The sequence below is a fragment of the Marmota flaviventris genome, chromosome 5 (assembly GCF_047511675.1).
Source record: "Marmota flaviventris isolate mMarFla1 chromosome 5, mMarFla1.hap1, whole genome shotgun sequence".
Classification (NCBI taxonomy): domain Eukaryota; kingdom Metazoa; phylum Chordata; class Mammalia; order Rodentia; family Sciuridae; genus Marmota; species Marmota flaviventris.
Window position 1 is genome coordinate 45,482,389 of NC_092502.1, and position 25,619 is coordinate 45,508,007.

The 25,619-nt window shown below is 38.2% G+C and overlaps 1 protein-coding gene and 1 non-coding gene across 3 annotated transcripts in view; both read right to left on the reverse strand.

Moving 5' to 3' along the window:
• Positions 1 to 12,375, reverse strand: part of Fem1c (fem-1 homolog C) — a 34,400-nt gene extending 22,025 nt beyond the window's left edge. Inside the window, exons 1-2 of one of the 2 annotated variants that reach the window (XM_027941097.2) lie at positions 12,219 to 12,375; positions 10,627 to 11,353 (exon numbers count right to left, since the gene is read on the reverse strand). In XM_027941097.2, the coding sequence (XP_027796898.1) occupies positions 10,627 to 11,170 (544 nt within the window). In that variant the 5' untranslated portion in view covers positions 11,171 to 11,353; positions 12,219 to 12,375. Of the gene's footprint in view, positions 1 to 10,626; positions 11,354 to 12,018; positions 12,158 to 12,218 lie in introns of those variants that run through there. The other variant, XM_071612198.1, reaches the window with a different exon arrangement.
• Trnag-ccc (transfer RNA glycine (anticodon CCC)) lies at positions 4,116 to 4,183 on the reverse strand. The gene has a single exon. It is a non-coding gene; the product is annotated as a tRNA-Gly (tRNA).
• Positions 12,376 to 25,619: the final 13,244 nt, after the last annotated feature.

Consider the following 25,619-nt stretch of genomic DNA (forward strand, 5'->3'; position numbering starts at 1 on the left):
AGGCAGCGGAGCACAACAGACACTAGTATGGCAATATGTAAATCAATGGATGTGTAACTGAGGTGATTCTGCAATCTGTGTATGGGGTGAAGGTGGGAGTTCATAACCCACTTGAATCAAAATGTGGAATATGATATGTCAAGAAATTTGTAATGTTTTGAACAACCAACAATAAAAAATTGAAATTAAAAAAAAAAAAAAAGAACATAGAAACAGTACTAATAAAATCTGGAAAAATGAAAAATAGCCACATTTGTTGGAATGTTTGGGGGTGGATATCAAGCACAGAAAACTATCAGAAATGCTCATGCATGAAAGCATTGTAATATTACTCAAAAAGTATCTGAAATATGAAGCTTCAGAGATGTTAATTTTAAAGACACCTGTCATGATAGCAGGCACGTAAGAGAGAATTCATGCTTAACTGTGAGAAGTTTCCTAAAATGGGGTCAATGTTTTTCTCAAAGTAGATAAGCCAAAAACGAACCAGTAGTTTGGATAAGAAACAGAATGAAGTTTAAGAGTCTCATTAGTCATCATTAGATGTTTTGGTTTGACTTAACGATAAAGGCACGCAATTGTTATACCACCTAAATTGTACAAGAACTTCAATTTAGCATATATAAATATCTCAATTTGAGTAAAATTACTACAACTCACCAGGATCAAGTTTCTAAGTTACCTCCCAAATTAATAGACAGAATTAAGCAGTTTTTCAATAAAACAGAAATGTTCTCATAAGAACTGCAAAATATTTAATGAATGCAAAATGCCTATTATAATTTGAATTGCTTTTCTATCAATAACAATCCAACAAATTTTGCTCTTTGTAGAAGAATCCTTAAAAGTTAACAATTTTATGTATGTGTGTTGTTTTTAGTACAAGTCAAGCTTAAAGCCGTACTTTTCAAACTTGAACATACAAAATCACCAGAAACTCATAGTAAAATGTAGATTGTAACTAGTTGATATGGAGTGGTTCCAAGTGATATCTATGGTGCTCATCCTTGAGAAGCAAAGAATTAGAGAAAGAATCTTATTTTCTTGTTTGCTACAGATATATTTGTCATATGGCTAACATATCCAAAAGCTACATTAAGTATATAAGTTTAAATGGAAGGCTAGGTTGCAGCCCTGTTTTATACCATACAGAAATGAAATCCCATTATTCTGCTTACTCGAAATTTAAATAGATGCCAAAGCAAGAACAGAATGTATTTTACAACTAACTTACACAGTTTCATTCATGGAAAGTTCATATGTAGTAAATGGTACGGGTAAACTCTACAGTCCATTTTTAACAATTTTCTTGTTTAAGTTAAATAAGTGGCCCACAGTGAAATTTTTTTTAAAAATCAGTCTGTAAAATAAAAATCCAAATTGCTATAAGAAATACCATCAAACGTGAAAAAACAATCCACAGAATTGGAAAAAAATATTTGCAAATCATATATCTGATAAAGAATTCGTATTCCAAATACACAAACAACTCTTGAAACTAGATAATAAAAATTTTTAAAGCATACAAAAAATACAAAGATACTTCTCTAAAGAAGATACACAAATGCCAAATATGCATATGAATTAAGTACATGAAAAGATGCTAAACATCATTATCCATGGGAAAAATAGGAACCAAAATCACAGTGAAATACCACTTTTTATTTCCTAGGATGGCTATAATAACAAGTGCTGGAGAAGGTATAGGAAACTTGAAACCCTCCTACATTGCCTACAGGAATCCAATTCATTCATTCAACAAGCTGCTTTGAAAATGGTTTGGACACACTTCTCTCTCTTTTTTTTTTTTTCCTCACAACATCATACATGTATTCTGTATAATGATGAGGGTCTCCTTCCATCTTCCGTGCAAATCCCCTTCTCCCTCCTTTTCCCTCGCACCTCTCTTCCCTATTTAGTGGTAATCTTCTTCTCATGCTCTTCCTCCCTATCCCATTTTGAGTCACACCCCTTATATCAGAGAAGACATTCAGCATTTGTTTTTTAGGGATTGGCTAACTTCACTTAGCATAATCTGCTCTAATGCCATCCATTTCCCTGCAAATGCCATGATCTTATTTTTTAGTGCTGAGTAATATTCCATTGTGTATAAATGCCACATTTTTTTTAATCCATTCATCTATTGAAGGGGCATCTAGGTTGGTTCCACAGTCTAGCTATTGTGAATTGTGCTACTAAACATTGATGTGGCTGTGTCTCTGTAGTATGCTCTTTTTAGGTCTTTTGGGTATAGTCCGAGAAGGGGAATAGCTGAGTCAAATGGTGGTTCCATTCCCAGCTTTCCAAGGAATCAATAGACATTATTATTGTTGTATGTATATAGGTGACTGTATGACCAATGTGATTCTGCAACCTGTACAATCAGAAAAATGAGAAATTATACCCCATTTATTCAAATGTATGAATTGTCAAGATCATTGTACTGTCATGTGTAACTAATAAAAAAAAATATCTTTTTGTAATTAGGTTTATACTTTGTTGGATATTCTAATAGCATTATTAATGTGTTATATTTTGTATCCTAATTTTGTTTTCACCAGAATCTTAATTGTGGAGTCACTCTCAACAATACCATAATAACTCATTTAAATTATCTTTGGCATATAATAAAATGCAACTTTTGAACAAAAAAAAAAAAAAAAGAAAGAAAATGGTTTGGAGTTCAGTTCCTCGACAGGTTAGGGTTACCACATGACACAACATTCCAACTCCTATATATGTGCCCAAAAGAAATGAAAATATCCATCTATAGAATTTATTCATAAATGTCCACAACAGCATTACTCATAAAAGCTAAAAAGTAGAAACAATCAAATGTCCTTCAACTGCTGAATGGATAAAAATGATTTAAACTGGGCACAATGGCTCATGCCAGTAACCCCAGGGGTTCCAGGAGGCTGAGGTAGTAGGATCACAAGTTCAAAGCCAGCCTCTGTAACTTAGTGAAGTTCTAAGCAACTCAGTGAGACCCTGTCTCTAAAATATATATATATATATTAGGGCTAAGAGGATGTGGCTCAATGGATAAGTGCCCCTGGGTTCAATCCCTGGTATTAAAAAAAAAAAATCACAAAAGACTACATATTTTGAATCCACATATACAATATAGGCAAAATTACACAGAAAGATTACTGGTCACTTAAGACTAGTACGGTTCGGGGATGGGGGGCAGGTTGTGAGTGGTTAATGAACATGATATTTTAGGGAAGATGAAAGTTAATTTAAGGTGATGGAGGCACAACTCTTTCAATATACTAAAAAGCCACTGAATTGTTTAAATGGGTGAATGGCATGTAAATTATACCTTAATAAAGCTATTTATTATTTTTAGTTTTTAGTTTTACAGTGTTGAGGATCAAACACAGCCCGGCACATGCTAGGCAAGCACTCTACCACTGAGGTACATCTCCAGCACATTCAGTGAAGCTTTTTAAAAATTCAATTAAAATTAAAAATACTTGCACTTTTAATTAACAAACAGCAATTGAAGGAATTTATAGTGTAACAGATTTGTTTGGAAACACTATTATCTCTCCTCTTCAACCTGCTTCACACCAACCCACTTTTCCTCATCTTTGAAGCTAGACTGGGCTGAGCTGGGTCTAAAAGAGACCCACTAATCAAGATGGAAGTTGGGATACAGTTCAAAATACAGGATAATACTGATCCAAGTATTACATACCTGCATAACTATAATTTGTGTGCACTGAGAGAAGTGAGAAGAATATAAAGAAACAAACAATTTAGGATATCAAAGCAGTACTAGAACGTTTCTCTACTGTTTCCCTTTCACATCTATATTCTATCATGGGAGATACTCAAGGACAAAGTGCATAAAAAAAGAAGGAAAAAAAAAAAAAAGAGAGCGAGCGAGTCAGGTTCAGCAATTTAGGGAGACCCTGAGTCAGGTTCAGCAATTTAGGGAGACCCTGACCCTGTCTCACAATTTTTAAAAAAATATTTTTTTTTTAAGGGATGGGGATGTAGCTCAGTGCTAGAGTAACCCTGGGTTCAATCCCCAGTACAGCAAAAAGAAAAACAAACTGCCAAGAGTCCTATGAGCTCTCTTCATTAATTCTTTTTTTGTTTTGTTTTTTTGATGCTGGGGATTGAACCCAGGGCCTTGTGCATGGGAGGCAAGCACTCTACCAACTGAGCTATATCTCCAGCCCTTCATTAGTTCTTTGTATAACGCACTAAACTAGAAATGTACATAAATTTTATAACACATGTTCTTGAACTCACAGCAAAGTTAAATGCTAAAAAATATTTGCATCCACAAAGGTAAGATGCAGGATGAGGATGAAAAGTTGATTTAAGGTGATGGAGTTACAATTCTTTCAACAAACTAAAAAGCCACTGAATTGTTTAAATGGGTAAATGGCATGAGGACTATACCTTAATAAAGCTATTTATTATTTTTATTTTTTAGTTTTACAGTGTTGAGGGTCAAACACAGCCCATCCATTTTGAAATAGATCTTGATGTAAAGTAGAATTTTCAAGGCTAGGTAGAGATAAGGGATGAGGGCTCAATAATTAATATCTGTAAAAATCTCATCTAAAGACTGAAAACATTACAATTCAGACTTCCCCTTTCCTAGCCAGTGTAGTTCACAAACTGTCTATTCAATCACAATTCTTCCCAAGAGGGGGAAAAGAGAGGAAGACAAATGTTTTGGTGAGATTACCATTCATGGTGAACTTCTTTATCTGGACCCCTCCCTACCTTTCCACATGGATCTTCCAACACATATATTATTTCTGTTACCTCAAGATCATAAATCACTAGAACACCAGACTTCCTTGAATTTTATTTTAAGCAAACAAATTTAATTAACCAACATAAATCTGATAAACATGAACCCAGTGAGGGGGCAATATACACCTGAACCTCAATAAGCAAAACTCTTCTTAAATTAACATTGTTGCTCATTCTCACCAACCTCAGTTCAATTCTGTGAGGATTCACAGTTCAAAATCCAATTTCCGTGGACAGAGGTTTCATGAATATTTCCCCAGTGAACTCAATTTAGCCTACCCAACTAAGATGTTAAGTCTCCTGAAGGATACAGACAAATGTGCCAGGAGATCCAAGAGAGAAAAGAAATAACATGGAACTTTAATGAATTCAATTGTAAAATTATATAAACATTATTAAATCAAAATAAAACCAAAGATGTCACAGAGTATAGAGAAATTTTAAATCCCTGCCTACTCCCTTTTACTTTCCTCTCAAGAAGGTGTTCTGAGATAAACAAAAGTTGAGTTCTCAACAGAGAACCTCAGCTTTCAACACTCAGATAGTATTAAACTACACTAAAATAAGTCTACATACCATGACAACAATCATTATCTTAGTCTATATCTTTATACCAACAGTTTTTAATTTACAGGGGAAATTCCCTTAAAATTTATTTGCATTTACAGTGAGGGAAAAACAGAATTTTTAAAAATATTTCCTTGAATAAAACGCATCCATACCCTAAAATGACTATACTATGGGAGAGAAGTAATACAATGTTTCTAGATTTGCTTTGAACTACTTCAGAAAACAAAAGGAGTGAAACACTTTTTCAAAATATGGCAGATGTAGATAATTGTTGAAGTAAGGTGGTAGATACAAACATGGTTCAACATTATACATGTGGTTCTCTCCAATTATTTATGTTATCAAATTCCATAAGGAAAAAAAAATGCCCAAATTAGCTCTTTCTCAAATCTTTCTTAATGCTAACTACACCTATCCCATATCTACACAGATTTTTCTTATCCCTTCAAAGTTCTACCTATATCACTCATTTTTTAAAATATGTAGTTGGACACAATACCTTTATTTTATTTTTATGTGGTGCTGAGGATTGAACCCAGGGCTCCCAAGTGCTAGGCGAGTGCTTTACCGCTGAGCCACAACCTCAGCCCATGCTACTCATTTTTGACAATTACTACCTTACTTTGTTATTTCAAGTCTTCATCAACTCTATTTATCTATATACAAAAATAACCACAAAATACACTGCTATCAAGGAGCTAACAATCTTTCCTCAATGAAACCCAACTCATTCAACAATCCCACTTACCAAATATCCATTATAGACCAGATACTCTTCCTAATGCATGTGACAGAAATGCCAGGTCTCGGGCCTCAAAAAATTACAATATAGTAGAATTGCAGTTAGGTGATTTATAGTGTAGCAGAATGCAGTTAAATCTGTTATTTTTCTGCTGAAAAACTTGCTGGTTTACCATGCATGACAAATAAAATTAACTCCTTTACCTAGAATTCATTCATCCAAATGTGCCACCTTTCCAATTCCTGGTCCCTCCAAGTGTATTTCTCAATGTGCCTTTCCTTTTGCCAATTTCCTAAGCCTAGAAAAGTACCACAACCTCTCTGCAGATTTGAACCCCAACAATCCTTTTAAGGCTCATTTTCTACCTTGACGATGCATTCCCAGTCAGTACACTCTTCCTCCAAAATCCTACAACATAGCTTGTTTTTACCATTCCTTTAACAGTTAACAATTATGATACTTTGGACATCCTCCAAAATATTCAACATAATGCCTTGCCATATTTATTTTCAATTTACTTAATTACCTTCAGTATCTAATATGATTAACCCATGAATAAGCAAAGTGTCTTCTAGGCTTAATCTCCTAATTCCAACCTAGACAGTGATGTTAATAGCACTTTCAACTGTTCAACTGGAGGGTTTTAAGTAATTTCACTTCAGATCTGCAAAGTCCTATTGAATCCAAACAAAAACAAAAACAGAAAAACCCAAAACAAACAATGAAAGAACCAAAGAAAACAAATCAACTATAACCCTGAAGTGCTGGAAAAAACTCTGTGAAAGCTCTGAAAAGTGCTTATATAATTACTTCTGATTTGCCTCAAAAAATCAATTGTTATAAGTGTTAAATTACAGAGTTATTCCTGAATATCTCAAAGATTTTCTCCCATAGTGCTTTGGGGGAAAAAGGAACCCATTATTCCCTTAGGTAATAATTTGTTAGGGATAAAATATTTCCAAATATCTAACAGAAGACAGCACTACTCCGGCTGGGGTTGTGGCTCAGCGGTAGAGCCCTCACCTTGAACATGCGAGACCCTGCGTTTAATCCTCAGCACCACATAAAAATAAATAAGTGACATAATTTCAAAGAATCAAATCTTCAGGATCTGCCAACTACAACTAAAAAAAAAAAAAAAGCACTACAGAGGGCTGGGGCTGTAGCTCAGTGGCAAAGCACTTGCCTCGTATGTGCAAGGCACTGGGTTCAATCCTTAGCACCACATAAAAATAAACAAATAAAATAAAGGCATTCTGTCCATCTACAGCTACAAAAAAAAAAAAAAAAAAAAAAAATTTAAAAAAGAAAGAAAGCACTACTATTGCACTTAACATATTGTCATTTAAGTAAGCATAAGCAGTTATGAACCTGTCTGTCCAATCAAACCTCAAGAACAGAAAATCAAGGACTGGACATCTTGTCTTACTCATCTTTGTATATCCTACATTTAAAAACCTGGCACACTGAGGGACTCAAGAAATGCTCTCAATTAATGAATGAATTCCACCTTAAGTTAGAACATGTTCAAAATGCTAATAGCCTGTTAAAAAGTAATGGAAAGAGGTTAAATAGTATATTCAAATGTCAACTACCTGTTAAAAAGTAATGGAATGCAGAAGTCACATGCATTTTGTATTGGCATTTTCTTTTTTCAGAATATTTCCATGGATGACATGTAAAGTATCCTAAGAAATTGGGCTGGGGATGGAGCCCAGTGGAGGAACCTTTGCTTAGCAGGCAGGAGGCCCTAGGTTGGATCTACAGTACCATACACACACCACAAAAAAGAGAGCCCACTTTATCCCAAGTTATATCAGTATTTTCCACTTTTTGGGTGGAACTACTTTGCTGCTATCTCATATCCTTCTCCTGTGTTCCTGCCTCAGTTTCAAGTGGGTCCTGCTTTTTTGATTACCATTCACCAACTAAAACAAACAAAAAACCCCAAAGAGTCAATGAGAGAATAATTATCAAAGAATCAAAGCTTCAGGATCTGAGTAAAGGAGGGTACATATTCCTTGAACCTGCCCCCAATATTCATAAATAATCATTCTTGAAATTAAATGGCACCATGAAAAAAAGTTAAAGGTGATTCACAAAAGTGATAAAAATCTCTATAATATATATATACATAAAACTAAGGCTATCTGAAACAACTTCTGTTATGCAATTGTCTTCTCATGTGTACTTTTTTTTAAAGGAGTACATATTAAGATATTGATTCTGGGGAAAAAAATGACAGAATTAGCAGACTAACAAAAATGGAGCATTCACAACCTCACATACAAAGCTGTAAGATTAGGATGGTGATAAAGGGAACATTCTTCTGAAATAGCTTAGAGGTAATAAAATATTGTTCAGTTTACTAGAAGGAAATGCTGACAAAAATATGAGTTATTTATATTCTAGTTCTCTCATACATTATGGCTCCAGAAATATATAAAGCAGCTTGGAAAAAGAGGGAAATAATACCAGTCTCACCTCTCCAATGACATTAAGTGTTTAAAACACCCTTGATTTGACTTAAATATATGAGTTTACCAATAATCTGAACATCATTAAGCTGATTTAAAAATAGCCAAAAGAAAAAAAAAAAAAATCTAACAAGCAGGTATACCTTTTAACTCTTTCACTTCTCCAAATTTCAAAGCATTCCAAATATTAACATGGTTAAAGAATACTTTGTTCCTGAAACAGCATGATGTTCTTTAAAAGGATGACATGTTTTTAAAAAGTCATTGTCTTTTGACCCAACAACCTACCTCTAAAGATAATCAGAAATAAAAACACTTGTAAGAAAGAATGTTTACAGAAACTTTGTCATACTGAAAAACCAGAAGCAACATAAAACTCCATTTAAAAAACAGGTTATAGAACAGCATATAAAACTGCACACATATATATGTACACAAAATTCAAAAATATCTTTGGATTAACTGAGTGCTGGGAGTTTGCCAGATTTTCACACTTGATCTGAAAAAGAATTTCTGAAAATTATGATTTTGTATATTTTTACAATTAACCTTTAAAACAAACCAAAAAAAGATCATATTATCTTCAATAAATATGCTTATTTACTAATGTAGGGCCCCAAAATTAACCTCTCTGAAAGGCAACCCAACACTATCACAATTATAAATACATCACTTTGATTCAGCAATTCCAAATACAGGTATTTATACTACAGCTATTCTCACACAAGTGTGTGAAGACACATTTTTGTTCAAGAATGTTCACAGCAACATTGTTTATATTAAAACAGTATGGAGTATGACCTAAATGTCTATTAATAGAGACTAGATAAATTATGTACATTCATACAATTAAATACTGTATACCTGTGAAAGAAGATTAAGGTAGCTATGTGTGTTGGAGATGAATAACAGCCAAGATAAATTGTGGTTTTAGAAAATAAAGACAGAATCATATGCATCAACAGTGAGTAGAAAAGAGAGGAAAGGGATGTACAGACCAGTATACTTGTAGATGCATAGACTATCTAGAAGGACAAAGCAAATAGTGGTTTCCTGTGTGTTGGAGATCTAGAAATCAGGAGTAATAACACTTATTTTTTCACTGTAAACACTGTAATCCACTTTGTATTATTTGAAATATTTAACATGCTTTTATGCTACTTTTAAATTCTAAGAGCTTTTCAAAATTAGGTAGTGAATTACTCTGTTGTTGAATAGAATTATTTAAGGAAAATACAGTTTTCAAGAATCAAAATTATTCTAAGAAAAATAGTTGCTTTTAAGGGTTTAAAGAATTCTAAATTATCACTCCTTGTGGCTTATTAAAATAGATGAAAATTAAACACAATTGTTTAATGTTCAGCTCTTCTCTGAACAAAGGTCTTTACATTGTTGCTAGTCAACAAATTCACATTTAACAGTCTTGTTTTGCTCCCTCAGTACTGAAGCAGTTTTTAAAAATCTGTTTTCTTTTGCTATATTTAACATATGTTCTACATAAAAGGATTTCCTATTGACCACAAATAAATGTGGAATCAGGGAATAGATATTAGCCTTTTCCACTGATATTAATCCTTTCATGTCAGTTTGGCCTAGCCTTCCCTGACAAGAGTAACAAATGAAATGCCTACCTAGAACAAACACAATGATGACTCACTAACTATAGTAGTTTCTACGCCAAGGTTGTTCTTAAAAATAAAAAATAAAAAGCTTGAGAAAATGCTATTACCTTTAACTACAGTTCCAAACAGATTAAATTATAGACCTAAAGGCTTAGATCAATTACCATTAACATGCTCTGTAACTGTGGGGAAAAAATTCTTTGGAATTTACTCCAAATTAAAGAATATACTGCTTAACATAGTGACAGGTCTTTTTTCACACTTGTTCAATATATTATCTAATATTAGAGAAACACTAAACAAGGTAATACTAGAAGAGTTACCTAATCGAAAAAGGTCTGTGTTGGCTAACTCAACACCAATGCTTATAATTATGTATCAAACTTCCTTAAAATAAGTGTTAGACACATTAAAAAATTAAAAATAAACTCACCTTTAACACTTTTTCTATTAACATCTGCCCCCTTTTCAAGTAAATACTGAGCAATCTCTTTATGTCCTTTGTAACATGAAATCATCAAGCAGGTATGCCCATGCCGGTTTGACACTTCCAAATCAGCTTTGTGTTCTACAAGGTACTTCACTATTTCCAAGTGGCCATCAAAACATGCAGCTCGAAGAGGAGTTGAATTGGTTAGAGTCGTGTTGTTGACAGATGCTCCATGATTTAACAAAGATTGGACCACCTTCAGATGCCCTGCTGCAGAAGCCGCCCATAAAGGGGGAGCCCCCTCAATGGTTTCGCCATCAAAGTTGACAGAACCCCCGACTTCTATGGAGGCACTGCACTGCTCTAGGAGAAATTCCACCATGTCGAGATGCCCATACCTGGCAGCCATCAAGAGTGGCGTGGCCCCATTTGTTTTTTCAGAGATCAAGGAGGAAACCTCCTCTTTAGATTTGCTTGCCAACAACTTCGTGAGAAGCCGGAGTTTGCCATCCCGCGCTGCGTTAAACACCGCTGTCTTTAGATCCATTTATGTCCAGTTGAGAGGCTGTGCTTTATCCTTCAAAGTAAAGCTCCGGCTTAGCTCTCTTGCAGGCAAGAGTTACAGGAACCAAAGTTCAATGTTAGTCACTGCACCCCAGAACGGATATAAACCCACGGAGAGTATGTTTTGTCCTATTGCCTTCCAACATCTGATAACCAGAGCACCAAACTAGAGAAAGAAAAAAAAAAGTAGCAGTTTTGAATTTTCCATAGGTAAAGGGAAAAACACTAGATTTTTCTTAATTTCTAACTAGTGTGGGAAGAAACGGAGGGTGGGGGTGTGAGCCGTACGTTAGAGGCTAGTCCGCCCCCCCCCCCATACACACATACACACACACGTGGGAAAGGAAAATACAAAAGGGTTCATAGGAGACCCAAATGTTTTGGTGGGAGGCCCTCTCTCTTCTGTGTGCGGAAAATTTAAATACTACAGGCAACTGGTTTTCGTCTCTAGTTCTCACCAGCCAAGCTTTGTTCTAGTTTTGCTTTGCACACACCCAAGGAAAGTACAACCGAGACAAGGAGACAGACAGGTTCAGAAATGTTTCTTTTGCTTGCATTTGCAGAGAGGGGGCCAAGGGCGCCAGGCTGGAAGGCCTCATTGTGGTTGGGATGGGTTTCGAAAAGGAACAAAAAGGTCGGGCACACCAGTCGTTGGGCAGCTAACACCAAAGCCCTCACTCCAAGGTTTTCTTTCCTTTAAAACTCGACGGTCTCAGGAAATCCGGCTGCGTTTTAGCCATTAAGTTCGCCCGCCTCATTTTGCGTACCCCCCCCCTCAAGGATCTGCGAGTTCCCCAAACCACAATCGCCCCTAGATAACCAGCGCAGTACCTTTTCCAGACACCGAGAACTCTTCCCTAAACTGCGCGATCGATCACGACCCCCTCCCGGGGTCTGACCACCCCGTGGCCTCCAGCCTGCCGCCCGCCTGCCGCTCCCGGGGGCGCCCTCCTTCCCGCCCAGGCCTCCCAGCGGGCGCTCAGGCCGCGGCCCGGGCCCTGGCAGGCCGCCGCCGCCGCCGCAGCCACTACCTGCCCGGGGGCTAGTCCTTCCAGCTGCCGCTGGCCGCTCGGGCTCGGGCCGCCCCCTTTAAATGGAAACCGTTGTCCCCGCCGCCGCCCGGGCCGCCCTGCTCCGCCTGCAGCCGCACAGTTCCTCCATGCCCCGCGCCCCAGAGGAATGAATCCGGCCGCGCTGCTCGCCCCGCCCCGCCGAGCTGCCTCCCGCCCTCCCAGCCTGCTCGGGCTGTAGCGGCTGCAGCGGCTGCCGCGGCGGATGGTGTAATGGGCTGCGGGCCGGGGGCCGGACAAGCCAGAGCAAAGCTTCACATCACTGACGCGGCAGCCGCGCCATTGGGCCGGGGGAGGGCGGCGGCCGCCGCGAGCAACCGCCTAGGGGCGGGGCGGGGCGCCGTGGGAGGGGGAGGGACCTTGAGCTCTGCGAAGGACGTGTCTGCGTGCTGGGGGCGGGACGCCGTGAGGGGGCGGGGCCGTGCCGCAGCGGCCCGAGGTAGACGGAGAAACAGTGGAAATATCGCGTGCTCCCCACTTCTTACTCCACCTCTCTGCTTTTCCCTACGCTGGCTTTGGGGATGCTGGGCGCGGTCTCAGGGCGCTGGGAGAAGTAGCATCCAGTTATACTTTCCTACTCATCTGAACACTCTCAGGGTAGTCTCTTCGCTGCTTTCTTTTGGTGGTCCCTGAATAAACCCAGCTCATAATTACACGTCAAAACACTCAAGACAAATTTCAGAAAATGAGATTAGCTTTGAAAGCTACCAAACATGACTGATTTTTTTTAAAATATGGTCTCTGAAAAATATAAAGACTATAAGGAATCGTAAAACCTAAGAGCAGTATAAATTCAACAAGGTCTAGTCCTTAAATTCTAAATAATAAAACTATGAAATGAAAGATAAAAAGTGTACACTGATGAAAGAAATTACTACTTAATACAGCAGGAAATAAACTGGAATTCGTGACGTTAAGACCTGGAATGTACGGTATTAAACAAGGATGAAGAAGAATTGAAATGTGTTAGGGGAATAACAACCCACAATGTATCGTGAGAAAACCATTTTTGAAAACGGACCTTCAATTTCTTGAACACTATCTGGTGGGATTTAAATTCACAACGTTCCGTAGTACCGCTGGGAAAAAGAATATTAGAGTAGACAGACCTTCAGCATCATCAATATGATCATCTTTCTGTTAGAAGCCATGCAACACTAAACACATTTTACTTTAAAAATCACAACTCCATTTTTGTATATTATAGTATTATCTAGGAATTTATGTAGTTTTACATAGTTGAATCATGATTTTCATACAGATATGTATTTTGCTTTTTAACCTTGGCACCCTAGATATTTCTCATGTTTTAATGGTCTTATCACAGTAGTGAGTTTTTAGTGAAGCACAATATTTCCCTTAGGAAATATTAGCCATATATACACTCAGCATCAAATTGTCCAAATTGAAGTTGAGGTTACTACCACTAAGAAGAAAACATGAAAGAATATAGTATAAAGGATGAGATCAACCACCTAATGAAATTAAACCACCAAGAGGACTAGCTGTTTTATCCCCATCATACAGGTGACAGTTCTATATTCCTAGGGTATAGCTGTAGGGTATTGATTTAACATTGGAGCAGCCATCTTAAATGTTAACCACCATCTTATGAGGTAAGTTTCACTTTCCTGTACTTCCTCTTTCCTGAACTCCCCTCATCCCCATTAGTGACCTACCCCATGGTATCATAACCTTAAGCCAATCCTGGAAGGACAGGACTCTTTTGCTCCAAAAGCCCCATGGTGCCATCAACCTAAGCCAATCCCATGCTATTCCCCACCTGCCTAGCTCTGAGGCAAGCACCCCTGAGCCTATCCCATAATACCACAACCACAACTGCAAACCCCTACCCTGCAAAAGCTGAATACCTGAACATCTCAGGGCCCTCTCTGCTCTCTATAGAGAGATGGCCTTTATTTGTCAGCTTTGACAAACTTCTGTGGATCTCTGCCCGTTCTTCTTCCTTCATTTCTCCCTTGTGCATCTCTTGCTTTCTCACTTTTCTTTCAATAGCTACCAGGTGTGGTGTCCCAATGGAAGCCTAACCTGAGTTGATGTCTCTCTTTCATCTAATTCTGTAAGATGATGTAAAAATTTATATTGTTGGTCTTCAAACTGAGGTGTGTATCCTCCATTGGATTTTCAAGGAATAGGTGAACATATTTTCTAATCTCCAACTTAAACACCTAATATTCTTTTCTAAAATCCATTGCTGGTAAGGCGAAGGTAATTTGTTGATTCATTTCCCAACTCTTTCACAACAGCTGTGTCTTTCTCGATTTACAAAAAGAAAAGCTTTCACTCATAGAGAGTCTCAAAATGATGCGCCACTCTGTGATGTAAAGACTTCAGGGAATCTTTGCCAGTTCTTTATGGATTTAAAATACTGAGCTGTATTGAGAAATTATATACTTCGAATAGCTGGGTTACAAATTCTCTTGCAAGTCACATGCTTTCCAAATAACTGCTTTCAGCAGAGTATGACCTAATAATCACTAAGTGTAAAGTGAAAGAGTTCAAAGAATTGAGTGACATTGATATACAAACAGAAATCCTTATAGACTTTTTTCTTTTAAGTTATAGATGAACAAATACTTTTATTTTATTAGTTTTATGTGGTGCTGAGGATCGAACCCATTGCCTCACACATGCTAGGCAAGCGCTCAGCCACTGAGCTACAACCCCAGTCCTAGACTTATTTATTAATGTGAAAACACTTTCTCAGAATTTATAAACATGAAAAATTAAGAGAGCATTGATGCTGAACTGTTTCATTCTAGTAAGAAGTAGTATTTAACCATAAATGCCTGCACTAATTGTAAAAAAATCACATTTAATAATTATAAAATTTATGGGGCCAGGGTCGGAGGCTCAGTGGTAGAGCACTTGCCTAGCATGTGTGTGAAGCACTGGGTTTGATCCCCGGCACCACATAAAAATAAAAAAAATAAAAATAAAAGTATTGTGTCCATCTACAGCTAAAAAATTTTTTTTAATTATAAAAATTTGTAATATATTTTGTATTATTCTGGATACTTGATTATTATAATAAGTGTAACGATGCCTCAGTCTAGAAGAAAATATTTAAGTACTTATATTCTTACGTCATAGAAAATTCAAAAATTTTAAATGTGTTTTCACTGCGGAGATATAATACTATGAGTGATAAAAAAAATTTAAAATAAAGATACATTAATTAGGATTTACTCCTGAGGGATGGAGAGATGAAAAAGAATTATGGGCATAAAGAGAAAAATAAATTGTGTAAACTATCCTATAAGTTTGCTCATATATTTTTAAATGGTTGATAAAAAGCATAATTACTATGATTTAGACTCATTTATAAGTACAACTGTTTTGCTTTTAAATTTTTAAAATATGTGGGAAATAGCACCATTTGCAACTACTTAAACTTAGAATTAAATTTATTTAGATGTCAGTAGAGAATATGCAAAAAGGTAGCTGTTGTATGTGTGGACAGAAATATTTGAAGACCTCTGATTTATTTATCAACCATCTTTGGAAGTTGTTTCCTTTTCCAAAGATTGTGGCAATGTTTGTTCTTCACATTTTTTTTTTTATTTCTTTTTTTACTTACAGAGAAACTTAACTAAATTTTCTTTTACTTTTATTCTGAAAGTCCTTTCACTGGGTTTCTAAATATCCATTCTTCCCTATACCATGACTCTAAGTCCAGAGGAGACACTACCCCATCCCTGAGAAGGTAGTTGGGTGGAGGAATTGGATCAGCAAAGAGTGGACAACCTTATTACTAAAATAAACATATTCAGGTATCTAAGTGTTTTTCTTCTTCTCACACTTAGCCTTGGGATAAGTTTCCAAGAACTGAATTACACATGTACTTTTTGATCATGAACAAAATGTACATATATATTACATATATATAAAAATCTATATTTGTACGTATGTACGTGTGTGTGTATAATATTTTTTTTTTCATACTGCTTCCTGAAGAGTTAGACCAGTCTGGCGTATAACGAACAAAAGAGTGTCAGCTTTACCAAAACCTTACCCAATTTAATGTGTGTTTTAAAATTCTGGCTAGTTTCACATGTATAAAATGGTATGACAAAGTTTCCAAAATTTGCCTGTTCACCCTTTGATTTTTTTAATGTAATTTCCTGTAATTAGTAGAATATTTCATCTACATTATTCCTTCTGAGAATTTTCAGTTGTTTAGTTCCTGCCAGTCTATGTTTAACCCAGAATCGTCAGTGAAATAGTCTGTTTGCATGGTTTTGGTAAACTTTGTTAACTTGGTCTAGTTTGAAGAAAAGTCAGAATTAATTTTTCAAAAAATACTTCTAGTTTTGAGTAACTAACTGAAAAACAGTTCAAGTTAGAAGAGCATGAACTACTTTCCTCCTTTTGAGAAACTGATAGTCTGTGGGAGATTTGCAGCTATAAACAGAATAGAGCAAACTATGTATCTAAACAACAGTGAGAGCCCAAAGTACAGAGCTGCTAACTCTGGCTAAGTCTGAGAAGGAGGTGATGGTTAAAATGAATCTTAAAGAATTTGTGAGAGTAGCCCAGCCAAGAGGCAATAGGAAAAAGAGGAAACACTACTGAGAAAGCAGGGTGTTGAAAGAAGCCATGGGGTGGCCCCTTCATTCTTTTCCTTCTCTGTCAGTTACAGAGTGGTACCCTAAGCTACCTTTTGAATGTACAGAAATCCCCACTTCCCTGCATCAAGTGCATCCTAATACACCACTTCTTATCTCTGCAGCATAAGCATCCTTCATATTATCTCACTGCCACTGCTCTCTCAGAGGTTTAAGGAGTGCTGATTAAGGTTATCTTCATAAAGCCAGAATAGTTTTCTGGGGTACAAGCATTTTTAGTAGGAAACTTGTGAACCCAAATGAATCTTAAAATTTAGAAATATTCAGGGCAGTGTTTGTTTAGCAGGGACACATCTAGGGTCCCCTTGGGTATTTTGGTCTAGTCTCTACTTCCCTGAATGATATAAGATAAAGAGGCAGTAAATTGGTTAGCAAATTCTAATTATTTTCTCTCGGCACAGTCTACCTTTTTGGTATGGTGCTATTATTTTATTCATCATATCATTACAAGCTATAAATCTTTTTTTTTCCTTTTTGTTGGTAGAGGGGATTGGACCCAGGGATGTTTAATCACTGAGCCACATCCCTAGCCCTTTTTATCTTTTGAGACAAGGTCTCATTAAATTGTTTAGGGCCTCACTAAATTGCTGAGATTCGCCTCAAATTTGTAATCCTCCTGCCTCAGCCTTGGCAATTGCTGGGAATATAGGCTTTCTCCATCACACCCAGCACAAGCTAGAAATCATGTATCATTTGTAAAAGTGTCTGTTTCTTTTCCTTGTTATCTCATTTCCTGAAGTTGTCAGGGCCCTGACTCAAGGAATAATAGATAAAAAAGAATGGAAAGAGTCTTAAGAATTGCCTTCTACCCATTAGTAGCTTCCCCCTCCCTATTCCAACCCAGCCCACCCAAAGATTTTCTAAGCTTTCTCTTATAGACATCCAAGTTTCTTGGAAAGATGAGGATGTAGTTGATAACATGAGAGCAGAAGATCTGTTCTAAGAAATTCTAAGAGAAAGACATATGAAGGAGGCCAGAGTCACCCCAGATATGAGGCCACTGTCAGCAGCAGGCTCTGTTCAGTGCACCAAGAGCAGGTGGAATTGATCCCTGGTTGTTGATGACCTTGGCTGCAACTTCAGTCTCAGTCCTTCCTCCTGCCCTAACCTCTGCTCTGACCCCAATTGGCTGCTCATGCCGGAGTGAGTGTCCATCCAGTCAAGCAGGAATAGCTTCAACCTCACCAGTAATTCCTTGGCTTCATTCCCAGGTTGCCTTAGGAATTCAGAAATCATTCACCTGCAACATTTATCCATCTTATTTCATTTTAATCAATTATTGTGTAGTCTGAATGACCACCTCTCTCCCAAATTCCTTATGATCACATCTAGGCCACCATGCATGCACCTAACCAAGGTATATTTTACCCAGTCCTTATAAAATGAAAAATCCATCTCCACTTGCTGTGGCAGAATGTGCCTCTACATTATTATTTCTTAGAATATGGTCCATAGAGCTCAAGAAATTGTTTAAAAGGAACATTCCTAGGACCAACCTGAAGAATTTCATATTCACTAGTTCTGATGGGAAGTACAAGATTCTACATTTTTAAGAAATCCCAGAGATGAGTCTTATGCCTGCCAAGTCTGAGACCCATAGCCTTATTGGTCCCTGTACTCCACTTTCTAAAGAGAAGTTACTGTCACAGGTGTAAATCCCTATCACTTGTCTGGCTGCTGTGGGTCCCAGCCATCCTTCCTTCTCATTAAGTTAGGACCTGCTCACTAGTATATGTTGGGCAGAAAACCCAGGACTACTACAGAGCTCATCAGCCCAGGCTAGCAATATATGACTTTATGGCTGATGGACTTCCCAAAAACATGGTAAGACTCTGTTATTAGTGAGTTTATCAGCCTGGCTCACAGCCTGATGAGCCACACCCTCAATGAGGAACTCTGGTCTTGAGTTCTCTCTCACAACCCAAACTGATGGCAGATGGAGTCAGAACGTTATCACTTGAAGACATATGAAACCAAGCCCGACATCATAGGAGCCACACTGTATTGGAGGAGAAATAATCAGATGGTTTATAACCCAGTTGCCTTATCTAGTCTCTGCACAGAATGAGGGAATCCCTATTGCCTTCCCTGCCTGGGTCTTGGGCACTCCCAGGACCACACTCTGTCCTGAGGAGAAAGCCTCAGATGCTACCGCAAAGCCCCTGTTGGCCAGACCCTAAACATCTTCTAATGCTTCTTTCTTTCAGAGCCTGCAAAATGAATTTTGCTTCCACAGTCTCACTTCTTTGGTGTCCTCACATCCTACCCTAGTTCCAGACTCTCATTCAAATCTGGCTCCCCACCATATTCACCAAATACCGTCCCTCCCTACACAGGAGCTCCCAGGCACCTCCTTGGACACTCAATTTGAGTCATTATTGATGATTCATTTTCTGCTAAGGAGAGCTTCTTCAGCACCCCCAAGGAGCTCACAAATCTAGAATTCTTATCCATACCACTAGTGGAATCCATTGTTATAGTGTAGAATTTAGTAAGATGCTTTTACACCAGGATCGGCTCCACTTCACTTCCAAACCCTCTGATTTTCTGAGCACCTGGTTACTCCCAGCTGACTCTGTGCCTCTCACTCATCTTTAGGTCTTTCCTACACAGGCCCAGTGTTTCATGCTGACCCTGTGAAAAATTCCCAGTGCCTCAGCAGGGTCACTTTCCCTGACCCCAATCCCTCCTGCTTCTGATTTCTTTATCCTACCACCAATTGGCAGTTCCAACATGTCTCATCCTTACTTCAGTGCTGAACTCAACCCTGATTGTAAGAACCTTCCTCTTGATTCTTGCTGGAGCTAGCCATGAACATAACTTCAACTCCAGTACTTCTGATTGGAAATCCCCTGGCTAGTTGTGTCCTGACTGTGAGTGAGGCTATGCCTCTTGTTTATTTTCTATTTTTTATCTTACTTATTTATTTTTGAGGCAAGGTCTCACTAAGTTGCCCATTCTGGCTTCAAACTCATGATCCTCCTGGCTTGGGCTTCCAAGTAGGTGGGATTACAGGTGTTTTCCACCCATCTAGATTCTGCTGTGCCTTTTGATGAGAGTGACTCCTTTCTGGCTCTTCCAGTGGCACTATTCTTTTGCCACTAGGTTAGAAAGTAGGCCTTATGCCAAGTCTTTGCCTCTCTTCCTGCCACATAGGTCCAAAGTAGCCCATCATACTTATAACCAAATCTTAGGTTATGCTTTCTAACCAGAAAGGGAAGAGCCCCTTAGTGCCAGTTCTGTGAGTTCAGTACGCTAGGGGAGCACCCTGGGGAACATCTAAAGATTTACATTTGTGTAGATCTGTGCTACAGACTCAAAGTTCTCCCATTGAGAAGTATAGTTCAAATCCGAAGGAGCAGGCTGGCAGATGTGTCCTTGAAACTTGAGTTCTGCTATGCACCCATCCCATTTGAGCTCAATTCAGTTAATGAGTTAGTCATTGTTTATTTTATTTTGACTAAATTAATATTTTATTCTGTTTATCTATTTTATTTTATCTTATTTTTGCAATACTGAGAATTGAACCCAGGTTGCTATACCACTGAGCTGCATCCCCAACCCTTTTTATTTTTTATTTTGAGACAGGGTGTCCCTCAGTTGCTGAGGCTAACCTCAGTCTCCTCATGTAGCTGGGATTAAAGGTGTGTGCCATTCACCAGCTTATTTATTTTAAATAATAATTGTTTTCCTATGTCCTTTAGACAATCAATTCCTCAGTCTGAGGTTCGAAGTCCAAGGACACCAGAAAAAACCTTCACCTTGCAAGTCCCTCTTGAAAGTAACCTTCTGATTGGTCATTGGTGGAGGACAGTCATCTTTCATCCATCCATGCATCCATCCATTCTTCGATTCATTCAGCCTATCACTTATTCTTTCAGGAGACATTTATTGCTGACTGCCTGTGCTGCCCAGTGATGAGCCTGGAGACAGTGTGCATGAGCAAGACAGTGTTGTACATGCCCTTCTGCAGCTCTAGACATGCAACACCTGGACTGGGCATGGGATGGGGAAGAAGGCTTTTCAGAGGCAATGTTTTCATAGACAAAGAGGCCATATGGAGAAGGTTCCAGACAGAGAGAAATGCTCAGAAGAAAGGGAGGGACTGGCTGCTGAAGAACTGAAAGAAGTTCCACCGGGCTGGAAAATTACAAAGGTGCAATGAGAAATAAGAGGATTTTGAAGGAAGCAGATCATGGAGAATCTTAGGAAGTCATGTTGAATCATTTGAACCTGATGCTATAGCAATAAAATTTTCATCAGGCAGAACTCAAACCTGAGCAAATGGGGCAGGGCCAGGCCTAGTTTCTGCTAACCTTGAGGGCGCCAAATAAAAATCAATTTATGGCTTTACTGAGAGCAGGCTGGACATGATGCTGAAGTCTGCCTGGCTAAGTATCTACAGCCAAGGGGCCCCAAAGGACCATTCATTTATAGTTCTCAAGGTCTGCCTTCTGATAAGTGCATACAGTAATTGGCCTGTGTTCCACCTTGCTCTCAAAAATAAAAACAAAGCACAAACAACGAGACAAACATACAAGGGCTCAGTGGTAAGAGCACTTGCCTCACATGTGTGAGGCACTGGATTTGATCCTAAGCACCACATAACAATAAGTAAAATAAAAGTATTGTGTCCATCTACAACTAAAAATATTTTTAAAAACAACAAAACATATACCCAAACTAATCTAGTGGATCTATTCAGTACATTCTGGCATTAGAATCCTGTATTTTTCCTGATAGAAGAGCCCTTCCTGCTACATGTTGACATCAAAATAATAATATCCAGGGTGTGTTTGTTTTGCTAAAATTACTAACCTGGGTCCATAAATGACAACAATGTGAAATACCCACCCAGTGTTCCTGGGGAAAACCAAAGTTGCTAAAACCCTGAAAAAAGAAGTTAAATAAATAAATAAAAGAGAAAGAAGGAGAAAAAGAGGAAGAATGATATTGGGAAAGTAAAATCTTTTGAGCAGTGCCCTGGTTCTGTGGTTAGGGAAGGGAGAAAGACCCAATGTTCAGAAAACTTCTCTACAGGGATAGAGAAATCAATGGAAGTGTGACATGGCTTAAAATGTCTTTTGTTCCTAAGTTGTTTTTTACTTTGGTGGCATTGTTATTGTTCTTGGAATAGTTACAAGGCTTGATGGAGTTTGAGAAGAAGTCACAGTATTTGTTTTGATGAAAGATTTTGTAATTCTTACTTTCTAATGAGAATATTAGGTGGAGAGCTACAATCTCCCCAGATGATCTTTATTGCTGTCTTTACAATCCATTCACCTTCAACTATGTCCTGGGAAAGCAAAATGGTGAAAAGTACTTTTTACTTCGTTAGGTTGATCCAGTCTCCAGAGCCAACCCTGTTTCTACCACCAGCAAGATGCTTACAATGATGATGATGATTCATTTTTGAGAACTGATTGTTTTCTAGGTCCTGTATCTTATTTTTCATTTGCAAATATTCTGAGAAATATTTATTGCTTTGTTTTATTTTGCAGTGCTGAAGATCGAACCCAGGGCCTCATGTATGTAAGCACTCCAACACTGAGCTACACCCCTATGTCCTCAATATGTATTTTAAAATTTTGTTTGTAGAGGAAAATGGTCATAAAATATATTGTAAGGTTTCTGCTATCCCGTTTCATGGTGGTGGTGGGGAGATTAGTCAGCTTTTTTGGTGATTCTGTACACAAGGGCTGTGCAACCTGTTTATTTTTAATTTTGAGACAAGGTCTCAGTAAGTTGCTTAGGACCTTGCTAAATTTCTGAGGCTAGCTTCAAACTTGTGATCCTTCTGCTTCAGACTCCTGAGTTGCTAGGATTATAAGAGTGTGCCACCATACCTGGCTTGCAAAATGATTTTCACATTGTAAGTACTTTTACATGGATGGGGAACAGAAGGATAGAGAGATTGAGTGACTTGAGCTAGTAAGTGGTGGGTGCAATTTGTATCCAGACAATCTGACTCCAGAATTATGTGCTGCATAGTCTCCTCAGTACAGTGTATTTCCTTGGTGATGGGTATTTGCTCTCCAAGTTTTTGGAGAGCAAATAATTTTTCCTGCCCCCAAGGTCCCTGGATCCTGGGGCTGAGTTCCTTGGAGGGGTCTTGACTCTTTGGGACTTGCCCCAAAGCTTGTAGCTAGCAAGTCCACATCCCCATCACTGGGAATACACCAATGAGAAAGCCCCTCCACCTTGATCTTGCTCATGATCCTGAGTTGTTCCCTTAATTTGTTTCCCACCTATCTTCTTCTCCCATTCCTGATTTGTAGATGCTTACTCCTTAGATTCGCTGCCATTGTAGATTTATTTGCTCATTAGATTTGATATGTGATCATGTTTCACTGAAAAATCTATAAATGACTCATTGATTATGGTTTGCACTTACCATTTTCATTTTTCTGTTTCTGGCTTAAGTTAATACTTTACCCAAAAAATAAAAACAAACAAACAAACAAACACTCTGAGTCCTACTCAGGGCAGGCATCCATGAGGATGTCCATGCCAGCATGAGACCCAGATATTGGTCTTAGTCTGTGATTAGGATCAATTTGAAACATTTTTATGCCCACTTGACTTTTCCCAGAAGACCTTACAAGGTAGGCTGCGGATACAGCTCAGTTGGTAGAGTGCTTGCCTTGCATGTACAAGGCCCTGGGTTTGATCCCCAGCACCACAAAATAAATAAATAAGCGAACAAATAAATAAATAAAAATTTAAAAAAAAGGTCTAAAGGTAGCATTAGTGAGGGGCAGGAACTAGATTGTAGAAGTATTTGATCTTTCTGTGCTTTCATACCCATTCAATGGATTTTTATTGGTCATTTTCTTGTATACCAAATACAGTATTAGACCCTAGAGATTTAGTCTCTGCTTACATGAGGGGAATGAACTTTCACTGTTGAATGAATTTTTATGTGGTGCTGAGGATCAAACCCAGTGTCTTACATGTGCTAGGTGAGCACTCTACCACTAAGCCACAACCCAGTCCCAAGTTTTAAGAAAATTTGAGTTTTGTTTTCCATTTTTTGAAATCTGATACATAGAAGTTAAACCAGAAGTCTCAGTAGGATTCCCTCCTCTCTAGATAATAATATTCCATTTTCTTTTGGGAGATACTCTTCCTCATGAGTCCGCTAGTTATCTACCAGCTATGAAATAAGCCTGCATGACAGAGATGTTAGTTGTCATCCAATATTCATTCATTTTCTTCCTTAGCAACACCACCAATAATTTTAGCTGTGCACACCTTAGTCTGCAGTTAGGTATGGCCATGTAATTAAGTTTTAGCCATTGGTATATAAGCCAAGTCTTGTGTTCAGTTTCAGAGAAAGGCCCTTAAAGGGAGAAATTGTCTTTTTCCTCTTTCCACGTCTGACTGAAATATAGACTGATGGTTGAAACTGAAGCTGCCATATCAGAACATAAAGTAAAATTCATGAACTAAAGAAGCTTGGGACCCTGGCACTGAGGAACAACATACAAGCTAAAGATTATTTATCTATGGATTTCTTTTACCTAACAGAGAAATATTTCCCATTTATTTATTATGGTACTGGGGATTGAACTTAGGGGCACTCTACCACTGAGCTGTATCCCTAGTCTTTTTTTTTTTTTTTTTTTTTTTTTGTGGTGCTAGGGATTGAATCCAGGGCTTTGTGCATGCAAGGCAAGCACTCTCCCAACTGAGCTATATTCCCAGTGCATCCCTAGTCCTTTTTATTTTTTTATTTTGAGACAGATGTCCTTTAGTTGCTGAGGCTTGTCTCAAACTTATAATCCTCCTGCATCAACTTCCCAAGTAATTGGGATTACAGATGTGTGCCACCATACCTGGTCCCATTTTTATTTTTGAAAACAACTTGGAGATTTTCTGGGTACCTGGTGATAAAAAGAAACTTTTCCCACTGAATTTAAAGCAGGGTGAATATGATCCTGAAGCTGCTGGGTTCCACCACATGGAGCAAGCCTGCTAGAAACGGAAGTCAACATAAATGAAGGAGAGATGGGATGATGCCCTGGTTTGAACCTCTGGATCCTGCCATGTCAGGAACTAACCATTCCTCAGCTGGTTCCACCGTATTGCTTATCTCCAGAATTGTTCAATGATGCTCCAGGGAGTTAAGCGAGGTGTCAACCTTGTTCCATTCTCTGTTAGGTGAGTCAATGCATTGTTCCCCCACCCTTTTTTGTTTTGTTTTGTTTTTATTTTTTTTCTTATGTGAACTTGAGTTGGGTTTCACTCATTGCTATCAAAATATTCCTGGAAAACAGTTCACAAAACAGCATTATATGAAATGAGATAAGCATTGGGAAGGAAAAACACAGGACTCTCTCTAGGGTGTACAACAAGAGGCCTTTCAGTTGGGATCAGGGTACGCTGCTCTGAGGAAATGACATTTCATGAGAAAGTTAGAGGAGCAGTTACCTGGAAAATGAGGGAGGGAGGCCGAGTGGTGCAGGTGGAAGTAAACACCATTTACTAAGGACCTGTCATGCATGGAGCAAATAACTGAGTGCACTTATAGAAATAAAAGAAAGTAAACATGTATGGAATATGGCCAGTGAGAGAGGTAAGAAGTAGGCCAGGGCCAGACCAAGAAGTCCAAGGCACTCTGTTCTCATGGTATTTCCAGACTTTTGATGGATGCAAAGTGAATTTCATGACAGAAAAATAACTTGGTTGGGAATGTAATAGTGGTAGTGCA